This window comes from Trifolium pratense, linkage group LG3, assembly GCF_020283565.1.
Source record: "Trifolium pratense cultivar HEN17-A07 linkage group LG3, ARS_RC_1.1, whole genome shotgun sequence".
Taxonomy (NCBI): domain Eukaryota; kingdom Viridiplantae; phylum Streptophyta; class Magnoliopsida; order Fabales; family Fabaceae; genus Trifolium; species Trifolium pratense.
In genome coordinates, this window is record NC_060061.1 from 35,928,638 (window position 1) to 35,941,080 (window position 12,443).

General features: G+C 31.9%; 1 protein-coding gene across 1 annotated transcript; it reads left to right on the forward strand.

Annotated features, from left to right (window-relative positions):
* The first annotated feature begins 5,958 nt into the window (after window positions 1–5,958).
* LOC123917964 (phosphatidylinositol transfer protein 3) lies at window positions 5,959–8,587 on the forward strand. Its single transcript, XM_045969880.1, has 5 exons — window positions 5,959–6,331; window positions 6,786–7,044; window positions 7,593–7,629; window positions 7,750–7,966; window positions 8,164–8,587. The coding sequence occupies exons 1-5, from the start codon at window positions 6,173–6,175 to the stop codon at window positions 8,278–8,280; spliced, it is 789 nt and encodes a 262-aa protein (XP_045825836.1). The 5' UTR covers window positions 5,959–6,172; the 3' UTR covers window positions 8,281–8,587.
* Window positions 8,588–12,443: the final 3,856 nt, after the last annotated feature.

Here is a 12,443-nt window from a genome sequence, read left to right on the forward strand (position 1 = left end):
GTATGTGATACAGGTGAATATATATTAGTTATATAAGGTTCATGGTTACATTGAGAAACATTCCAACGGTCATAAGATTTAATTGTAATGAATGTTTAATTATCATTGCATTATATTTTTACAAATTAACTATGCAAAGGTTAATTTATAGCATAAGAAATTAGAACTTTTTATGCAAAAACCACAATAAAACATGGAGTTTTATTCTTTTCATTTTAGTGTGTCGTTTCTTTTGCAGATAATCAAAAGTCACACTATTAATTGGTGTTTCCAATTATTTGCAATTAAGCATAAAATAAATCTCATAACCGATTTCAATTATTTTTTTTTCTATGGACTAATAATAGACATATTGTTCTCGTATTTATCAATTATCTTTTGTAAAAAGTCTGGTATCAAATATAAAATTATATTCATAGTTATACAATAACTTTAGTAAAATTACATATTATTAATTTTTTTTCCTAAGGAAGATTTTTTTTTTTTTGTTTATCAGAGAAGTTTTTAGTAAAGTTGGACGCAAAAATGTCAATATGGCGCAATTCAGTTTTTTCTCAATTACATTATATAAGAATACATAATTGTTTGTTGATATATCTTCTTGTGAGAATTTCATTTTAGAATTCCAACAATCATGAGAATTTGATGGTCATAGTATCATTTATGTCTCTCTCTAAACCATAACCGAGATATAAATTTGTAGGTCTTATAATATTAGTTGGTCACTTTTAATTAAATTTTTCATTTTTCATTATTGATATATTCTTTTGTAAGAAATTCTCTTAGAGGTGCCACATCATCACAAAGAAGGCCTAAGAGCAATTCAAGCTTCCTTTTAATAGTAAAAGATAAAAGAAGATGTTATATCAATTTTCAAGATATAATTTGGCCGATCAATATAATAGATATCCAACCATAAAAATTATGGATTAACATATATGAAGAATATGAAATACAAAATGGATAAATAATAAAAGGGTGAAACTGAATATACAATAGATAATAAGATATTCTTATATGAGTGACCATTTGTTTTACAAATTTCTCAATAGATACTTTGGTCAATATTCTGCCATAGAAATCAATAAATTAGTGAAGGCATACATGAAAAGTAAGAAAAGAACATAAGACATTATTAAAAGTTGAAGAATACGTACCCAAGAGTTATTTTGGAGAAAGTAAATGATGACTCAAACAAAAAATCTATAAATTAGTAAATACATTTTTCTTCCTCTGGTTCTATCACATGGATCTGGAGTAAGTAGACTAAAATAATATAATCGTTCTATGTTCTCGATAACAAATGAATAACCAATATCAATAAATAAATGAGAAAAATAAGATTGTTTACTTACAATCATTGTTATGCTAAAAAAAATATTTTAAAGATAACTTTTAAATGAACAATATAATTTGATAAGAGTAATTGAGAATATCGACCTTTTCATCCATTAACATTCTATTTGTAGTGAAAAATTATTTCTTTCAACCTACAAATGAAGAACAAAAACTAAACATTAGTACAAATGAATATTGTTGGATATCAATACATAGCACCATGGTAGAAATACGCTTAAAGATTGAGTGAAAATGTCAAATATTAAGATTTAGAAATGAGTAGAAAAAGAATGTGGGGTGGTGGTTATAAAGAGTGAGAGTGAACCTATTAGTCACTAAACTTTCTCATTTTATAAGTTATATTTGGAGGAATGTAAAAGCATGCATACAATTATGATGATTTTTTTGGTTACTCATACAATTATGATGATGCTAATTTAGTTTTTTTTAGATTTAATTTAATAAGTTAGAAGAAATAAGTAAAAGATTTTAATAGAGATTAGAAATATTTTCTTAGAGTGACACATCATCAAAATGCTTGCCTATGAGCAACTCAACCTTCCTTTTACTAGTAAAAGATTTCTCACTTTCTTCTTTTTTTTTTTCTTCTTCTTCTTTTTTTTTTACAAAATTATTTCTCACTTTTATTCACAGTAAAATGGAAATTAGTCTCGTAAGTCCTAGCTCAACTGACAAAAATATCAAAATTGTTAGGTCGGATGTCGTGACCTGAGTTTGAATCCGGAAAAGTGGAAACAAGACCAGATATAATTTGATCATTCTTGAGTAAATCCAAAATCTTTATAGACAGACCCAACCATTAGTTCCCAACCATGAGTCGAATGAAATCCTATACAAAAATCGGTTAATAAAAGAATGAGATCTTACAATTATATATAAGTTTAATTTCATTGGATTACCACTTCATCTAAGACAAAAAAATGTAAATTATTTTTATGTACCAAAAAAAAATAGAAATTATTTTTATACGTCAGGTGATCAAATATAATTTTTTTAGTCACACTCACAAAATTAATTTTTTTTTATTCTTTTAATTATTTCATAAATCATCAAAAAATTATGTGAGTGTGTCTATATGATAGCATCACCATAAAAATTTTGCTCGTAAAATAGTAGGTTATGTTAGTTCACAAAATTTGAACTCTAAACATAATTATGTTTGAGTGCACGCGTGTGCCTAACTATTTTTTATTTATGGTTGTAAGTTGTGACCATATAACAATTTTTTAATTTTAGAAATTCTTGCCGGTCCATCATAAAAATGAAGTGTTAGGTGGACGTCCACACAATAATTTCTATATTTTATTAATATTTTTTTTTCTTTGTTTTTTAGACGGGTTTATTAACATTTTTAAAAATGAGGTGTCTCGCTTTGTTTGGGTGTTTTAGTAGTCTAGGAATAACAAATTTTTCTTCGATAAGAATTCCGTGATTGATGAGGTGATAGAAAATTGGCGAGAAAGTTTAACTTGTTCTACGAATGGTGTATGAATCCATTGTATCGTATAGCTAGGTAGAGGCTTTGAGTACTTATACGTATTTTTTCTACAAGTGAGGAGGAATTAAATTACACTAGTATAACAAGATGATGAGACTCTTGTTGCTTAAATGACAAGAAATTTGATATTCTTACTTACCAAATTCTATCTTTCGGTAGGTGTAAAATTAATAAAAAATGAGAGGTGGGGGGTGCATTTTAGCCTACCGAATTTTATCTCCCGATAGATACTTTTAGGGGTATTTTTGGAAATTCAAGAGAGGGGTGAAGAGCAATGAAAGGGGTGAAGAACAATCATCAAAACTCTTTCACCGTGGTCTATATCACCAGCACAATCCATCATGCCAAATTCCTCAACGCTTGCTCAAATCAACGCACTAGGGGATATCCCACGCACCTCACCGCATCAGATCACGCCTCTCTCGTTTGTGATTGTTGGATCACCTGACTCATATCTAACACGAGCGTTAGTCGGAATGCTATAACCTTTATTGTAGGTACACTCACCACCATCAAAGATCAGCTTCTAATCGTGCTTTGGAACTTCCTCCACCATACCATAATCTTGGTACGACAAATTTCATCATCAAAACCATTTGGTTCTGATCTACACCAATAGCTCATTCAGCCATACTTTTTCCTTACAAAAGTATCTACTAATTTTCAATACCAAAACGATGGTGACATTCCCTAATAAATTTTCAAATGTCAATTCATTAGCCCAGAGTGTTGGACCATTAACTTCGAAACCGTAGCTTTTTAATTAACTACTAACTGATTTGAGGATGATGAATATGATCTGTCCATGGGTGACCACGTGGCATTAATAATGTGGCTTCATTTCCTACCATACAGGGCAAATGATAAGTGCAACTATACAATACAATGGACCATATATATTTCCTTTACTACAAGGTCATTTTTAACACACGAACATTAATACTTCTCCACATGAAAAAATGGCTCAAGAGTCATGAATGTATGATACCTCACTCTAACTCTAATTAAGGCCAACGCCATAGTTGAAATTAGCTTTGGTTACTCTAACTAATTAAGTTATCCTATAATCAGAAAAAATGCTTATTTTGACCAATCGTTAGTTGGTTCAGTGGTGATTGACGCTGAGCTTAGTAGGGAGGACCACGGTTCGATCCACCGCAACTGCGATCGGGAGGGGGCTGAAACCACTTGATGTCAGAACTGACCCCCGAATCAGATTACACTGGTGGTGAAAAACAAAAAAAATAAAAATCCATTATTTTAACTTTTAAGCTATGATCTCAACATTTTTCATTTCTAAAAAAAAAAAAAAGAGTATTATGATACTATAGTTTTTAAAATATAATTTGGAAACATATCTCACTATAAATATTTAATGGGTGATATTAATCTAGCATACTATTCAAATCTATCACCATTAAATCAAATCTATTGGTTTAAACTGTTTCAAAAAATTTATTGGTTTAAACACAGGAAATGATTATTCCAGCAAAGAGAATAATTTAGAGAAAATATTTAACTTTAACTTACCACCACTAAGTATTTAAATTAATTAGATAATTAATGTATTTATAAGTAAATTTAACTTGTTTGGTACATTGAAAAATAAACATACATTTTTTTAATGTCCAAAAAAAATAAAATAAAATTTGGTTATAAATATAAATAGGCTTAAATGCAGTTTTGCCCCCCCTGTTTTGATTAAATCGGAATTTTACCCCCCCTGTTTTAAAACGCGGACTTTTACCCCTCCTGTTTTATAATTTGTTGGATTTTGCCCCCCCTAAAATTCTGCTTTCGAGTCACAACTTTAAAGCTTCGCACACAACTCAATTTTGATCAATAATTTACCAAAAGGATACCGAAATGACCGTAATCGAGTTATCTTTCCACATAATCAAACCCCACTGAATTTGGAGTTACAAAGAGAGATTAATTACCGTTTTAGTGAAGGTATGTCCCCCAAAATTTTGCAAAAAATCTGCTTTCGAGTCACAACTTCAAAGCTTCGCATACAACTCAATTTGGATCCATAATTCACCAAACGGCTACCAAAATGACCGTAATCGAGTTATCTTTCCACATAATCAAACCCCGCTGAATTTAGAGTTACAAAAAGAGATTAATTACCGTTTTAGTGAAGGTATGTCCCCCAAAATTCTGCAAAAAATCTGCTTTCGAGTCACAACTTCAAAGCTTCACATACAACTCAATTTGGATCCATAATTCACCAAACGGCTACCGAAATGACCGTAATCGAGTTAGCTTTCCACATAATCAAATCCCGCTGAATTTGGAGTTACAAAGAGAGATTAATTACCGTTTTAGTGAAGGTATGTCCCCCAAAATTCTGCAAAAAATCTGCTTTCGAGTCACAACTTCAAAGCTTCGCATACAACTCAATTTGGATCCATAATTCACCAAACGGATACCGAAATGACCGTAATCGAGTTATCTTTCCAAAGAATCAAACCCCACTAAATTTGGAGTTACAGAGAGAGATTAATTACCGTTTTAGTGAAGGTCTGTCCAATTACTAATTCTGCAGAAATCTACTTGTGATCTTCAAATTCAACATCGTCTACCGAACGCATCGTAACTCCAAATTCGACGAAATTGAAATGCCAACAAGGGTAATTTCGTTAGATTTCCATACATGTAAATAGTATTAAAAAATGAGCTACAAGGTGAGAGGAATGACGAAAATACCAGTAGTAGTTTCATACGATAATTAATTTGAACAGACTTTCACTAAAATAGTAATTAATCTCTCTCTGTAACTCCAAATTTAGTGGAGTTTCATTATGTGGAAAACTAACTCGATTGCGGTCGTTTCGGTACGAGTTTGGTGAATTATTGATCCAAATTGAGTTATGTGCGAAGCTTTGAACTTGAGGCTCAGAAGCAGATTTTGTGCAAAATTTTGGTGGGGGGCAAAACCCAACAAATTATAAAATAGGGGGGGTAAAATTCCGCATTTTAAAATAGGGGGGGTAAAATTCCGTATTTTTCAAAATAGGGGGGGTAAAACTGCATTTAAGCCATATAAATATGAAGGGAGAGAGAGAGTATCTAGAAATAAGAGAGGAAGTATTTGACCTCTTTGAAAAAGATGAAAATGGAAATTTAAATGCGGACCTAACCCAATTGGGTAGTTGAGAGGACATAATACTCACGTCAAATACTAGCCACCAAAGTTACTCAAAAACGGATTCCACACTTAATTTAAAAATGCCTTCTGTATTATAATATTTTTATGAACACCAAAGGGGCAACAATTGGTGCTAGCTAGCTAGCTGTTGATTCAACAAGGGAATGGAAACACTCACCCCTGAGCCTGGAAAATCATCACCGCCATTGGATCATCATCATTCCAAACATGATGGAGCTGCTTTGAAAGACAGCACAGAAGCAGAGCTCACCAAAATCAGCCTCATGAGAGCTCTTGTTGAAAGCCGTGACCCTTCTTCTAAGGTAATTAACAAACAAACATCATCATATCATATGACACGACATCATGGTATCAAACAATTTAAAACAAAACTTACCACTTTTTGCAACTACAACAATTTATGTCATGTCCTATCACTTTGTTCATAATTCATAATTGGTGAATTTTGCCATCAATGAATAGTCAACAGCGCATTACTCCCTAAATATAAATCAGATACATTAGATATTCAATTATTCTGAAAAGTAAATTTTTGTTTATGATTAAGCCCGGGGATGGAGATGTACCTTTTTGGATCTGTGTTTCACTTTGTCACATGTTGAATGTCCCAAAGTTTGACTTTTTATTGAAAAAATAAGTTTTGTGATTAAAATTTTAAATTTATGATGCTAATGTTGTTGTTAATACATTGTTGATTAAGCTTAGGTAGAAAGTAGTTGGATTTGATTAATTTTTTAGCCTTGATGGATTGGGCAGGAAGTAGATGATTTGATGATTAGAAGATTTTTGAGAGCTCGTGATTTAGATGTAGACAAAGCTTCAACGATGTTTCTCAAGTACTTGAAATGGAAACATTCATTTGTTCCAAATGGTTCTGTTTCCCCTTCAGAGATCTCTGATGATCTTGCACAGGAAAAGATGTATGTTCAAGGAGTGGATAAAAAGGGTCGACCTATAACTGTTGCTTTTGCTGCTAAACATTTTCAAAACAAAAATGGTTTGGATGCATTCAAACGTATGTTTTATTTTCTTTCTACTCATGATGCCATGCGATTAATTGTACAATTCTTTCATTTGAAATCTTCTTATGATTATACAGAATGATATGTGAAGTTATGTTTGGATCGACTTGTATCACCTTATGTACGTAGCTGTATGACATAAGCACTTGTGAGACCGTTTGAGAAGGGCCTGTTTAGATTCACTTAAATGAACTTTATCTATTGACATAAGCACTTGTGAGACCGTTTGAGAGAGTTTATGGAAACTGTTTATGACATATGTATATGCTATTCTCAGCTTCTTTGCATAAGCTGCTCAAGATAGCTTATAGAGTATATAAAAAAGTTGACGTTATTTTATATTTTGTTATAGAAATGACTTATTCATAAGCACTAATATGATAAACGCTTATAGCTAGCTATGAGTGCTTAATTAAGTTCTTTATGAAAATAACTTATAACTTATTAATTTTATCTTTTATCCTAACAGGTAGTTTATGAAAACAACTTATAACTAATATGACAACGGGGCTTATAATGATAAATACTTTTGTGTTTGCAGGATATGTGGTTTTTGCTCTTGAGAAACTATGTTCAAGGTAACTGTCTTTCCTTTTATAATTAAATTCATATCTACATGTTATGCATAGTTTACATTTGAAACTTTGAATCTAGTAAGAAAAATTAATAAGTTTGTAGCATAACCAATAATGTGATAGGATGCCAGCAGGGGAAGAAAAGTTTCTTGCAATTGCAGATATTAAGGGATGGGGATATGCAAACAGTGACATTCGTGGATACCTTGGTGCTCTAACCATTCTACAAGATTACCATCCAGAGAGATTAGGAAAATTGTTCATAGTCCATGCACCTTATATGTTCATGAAAGTATGGAAACTTATTTACCCTTTCATTGATGACAATACCAAGAAGAAGGTAACACTTTAAAATTGCAACTTTATATAGTCCCTCCGGTACTTTTTATAAGAAACAATCAATTTTTTAGATTCATTGAATAACTGATGTATCCGATCTATAACTGTTTCTTATAAAAAGGATCGGATGGAGTATGCATTACTACTTGTATTTGAGAACTATTTTCCAGGACTTGAATACCTTGAACTTTGGTGCAGATAGTATTTGTTGAGACTAAGAAGCTGAAATCAACATTGCTTGAAGAGATTGATGAGAGTCAACTCCCAGAGATATATGGAGGCCAACTTGCATTAGTTCCAATACAGGATTCCTGATTAAATTATCACAGGCAAATGAACAAGGTGAAGCCAACACATACGAAGAAAAAACACACACCATTTTTTATGTGTTTGTTATTTAAGTTTGTTTTTCATGATGATTGCATTGCATCTAGAGGTTAAATAGTACATATTGGAACAATTCATGTGTGCTTAATGCTTATAACAGGCCACTTTAGTTAGTACATGACCTTGTTCTCTGTCTGCTATAAATTGCAGAATGTAATCATCTATTACATATTTCTTTAATTTAAAGCATATATAGCACACAATGAATAAATTCTTCACTAGTATTACTTAAGAATTACAAAATCTTGCATAGATGAAAACTTGTGTCACTTAGTGATCTTACCTAATTAGAACGGTTGTGGCCGGTGGAACGCATTTTCAATACGGTTGTGGTACACGGAGAGTTTACCTACAAACATTTCAATGTTCAAGTCAAGTATTTGTGCAAACTTAAAGGTTTAAGAGTAAAAGAAAGATTATCCGACCCTTACGAATAAGAAGAGTATATATTGTCGAAATAACGGTTGAGAAGCCATAATTGAAAATAAATACTAATCATTTTGATGTCAGTTGTTATAGAGGCGCCAATTTTTGCGGCCGTTGAGCAGAAAACGTAACTTTGGGCCAGCATATTATTGGGCTGAACTCGACACCTAAGTGGGCCGAGCTTGACACCAAATTGGACTTGGTCCCAATCCAGAACACTTATAGTGTGATGAGTTGACCGACCCTCATGCAAATTTTGCTCAAACTTAGGAATGATGTTCGTTCTGAAATCTCAAATTGTTTCCTCAAATCATTGATAAGTAAATTAGAGAGGAAATGAATGAAATATCTCTCTATTTACATCTTCACTAAATTTATAAGTGACATATTAAGGAAAAGATATTTCACATGTCTTTTTTTTTCAACCGCAAAATGAACTAGTAAATTAAAATAGACACATCCAATCCAAACACAATGTGTCCATAAAGGTGGGAACAAAAGTACAATAACAGTTTAAACTTAGCACAGACATTACTTAGCAATGAATAGCAACAAAAAGACTACACAAAAAGTAAATGAGCCAAAGCACTATTATGCAGGTCCTCTTCACAAGTCGCAACAAAAACCAAATGGGCACTAGTAGATATCTGACGAATTATTCAACCACGCCAAATCACCTTCTTCCTTCTAATGAAGTACACAAATCACTTTTTTGAACGGATTTGGAATTTCCGTTACCCGGATCAAACCATTTTGAATTTGAACGGATTAATTTGAGTTGAACCCAAACTTAAACAAGTTTAAATACTCTCCCTGGTTCTTAATATAAGAGAAACTTTAACTTTAATCTAAAAAATAAAGTTTCTCTTATATTAAGGACTGAAGGGAGTAAAATACAAGTTGCTCGATCTCTGTTATCGGGTTGAACCAATCACTTGTAAATGTGAAGGCCTTACTTCACTCTCTACTCAGATAGAAACCTGTTGATTTTTGCCAAAAACAAATTCCAAGCCAATACTAAAAATCCTAGAAGCATATGATCTCAAGACTACATACATTGTTCATTACATGTTGGCACTTAGTATAGCATACCAAACCAAACATATTTTATACTTTTACATAAGAAGCCCTTCACTCATCAATATAAGCAAACTATAACACCTTTCTATAGGCTTAACTTTGTCATTCTATCAATACGATTTGGTGTGCTTGCCTTAAAATAAAAAATTAGAAAACGAGACACTAAAGCTGGGCTAAGGTGCGTGGTGGCTGTGTATGAGTTTGTACTTCATAGTTGTCTTGGGCACGAGGCGCCTACACCAAATTTGGGTCATATAGAACTTATTTTTTGATAGATTTTGAGGAAACCGGAGCTAGGGTTGCAAATTTTTTGGGTGACATTCTTAAATCGAAAAACACATTTAAAATTTCTTGAATAGATACTATCTTTTGTAAAATTGACTCACATGCTTCTACGTGTGAGCCAATTTTGCAAATTTTAAAATGGTGCGTTTGCTCATCTATTCACTTTATTTTATATTTTAGTTTTATTATCGATTTGCTTACACATAGATTTAGATTATTTTGTTTAAGCTGTTTAGTTTAATTGTCATTATTATTTGTCCTACACACTTTATTCTTAGTTTTTTTCTTTCTTTCTTTTTGAATTCACAACACTGCTAACGTTCATAGCTTAAAAAATTTGAACAGACCACACCTATAATTCAGCAATTGTACCACCAAACAAAGAGTCCCAGGTAGAGGTGGGAACAGGCCAGGCCGGCCTACATGGCCTTAAGGCCTAGCCTACATAGGCTCAGGCCAGGCCAGCCTATTTCTTTAAATAGAGCAGTCCAATGCTTTTTTATAAGCCTATTTAGCTAAAAAGGCCAGGCCGCAGGCCATTAAAAAAGCCTTTGAGGCCTACTAGGCCGGCCTATTTAAGTTAACATGAATAATATTTTTATTACGATTATATAAAATTTATACTTTGATTAAATTATAAATCTATTAACTTTTTAAGTAATTTAAGTTTATTAATCTACATTAGTTTTTAACATATATAAATGTATTATTATAAACTAGAATTGAAATATGATGACATATATAGTCAAATTCTCTAAAATATCAAATGGAACATTATTTTATTAGTTCATAAGTATATTTCAAAATAAATATAATTATTTATTTAAATATGTTCATATGAAATAGGCTTTTAAACAGGCTAACAGGTCACATCAGACTTTCAAAAGGCCAGGCTCAGGCCTAGAATTTAAGCCTATGATAGGCCACAGGCCAGGTTCAGACCTTCAATTTTTTGACAGGCCAGGCTCAGGCTTGGCAAAGCCTAGCTCGGCCTAGCCTATTCCCACCTCTAGTCCCATGCCACCATTGCGCAATTAAAATATTTAAATCCTAAAGTCTTTGCATGTAACCACTAACCAATTACAGGAGAGCATATTTTAACATGTCCTGACATAATAAACAGTGGAACAACTTTGTCTTGGAAAATTCCAGCATTTCTAATTCTAATCTTCCAAATAATCCACACAAATGCAAACCAAATCATACTTAATTTCTTTCGTAACACTTTCTCTTCATGGAATAAGCCAAGAAATAAGCGGGGTGTGATTTCTGAAATTTTCTCATCCCACCTATTTACTTTCTCACCTACTCCCCTAGCACGCAAAAAAATTCGGAAAATACGTTCCGAACTGTTTTTCTAGTGTAAAATTTACAATATAAAAAATTCGGAAAACATTTTCCAAATTGCTAGAAGGTAGGAGAGAAAGTGAGTAGGTGAGATGAGAAAATTTCGTGAGAACATTTTACAATATGCTGTTCACACCCAAGCATCTAGCGAGGCCCATCCAGTGGCCATCCCTACTATATAAAGAACGTATAGGACATTCATAATAAAGAGTAGTTTTTTTTTTGTTTTTTTTTTTTAAGGAAATATTAAAGAATAGATGATAATTAATGATATATATGTTGTTTCTTGCTCACCGCAATCTTCTACAATTCAAAGCTTAATTCATCATATACCGTTGAAATAGTTTAACTTTGAGTTTTTAAAAATTAACATGCAAATTTATAAATTTTTTCTAATAAAAAATGTGCCTTTATGAACTGTTTTTTCATAATTTTTATACCTTAATGAAGTTATGAATAATACATAAAAACTTATTATTTGCATAAATTAAAAAATAAATCAATCTAAATGGACCTCAATTCTTCAATAACATTTGTGTCATCCCTATTGTAATCTATCAAGTATTAGATAAGTTTTACATTAGTTGAAAAAAAATTAGGGTTGAATATTTTATAGGTGAAAAGACCAAGTCCGACCTAACACAATATGAGACCTAAATCGATTTTTTTTTTTTTTTTTTTAAAAAAAAGACCATTATATATTCTAATAATAATATTTTTGTTAAAACAAATGGGATGTTTGATCGAGTAGTTCTTATATATATATAGAACCAATCAAACAAAAAAAAATTAGGAATTTTTTTATTTATTTTATGGTTGGGTGATGGGTAGGCATGGCAATGGAGCGGGGCGGGGACGGGTTTTGCCCTCCCCAAACTCAAACCCATAAAGTTCGGGTTTTCTCAAACTCATTCTAAATTCGAGCGGGGAAAAAAATGATAACTCCAAACTCA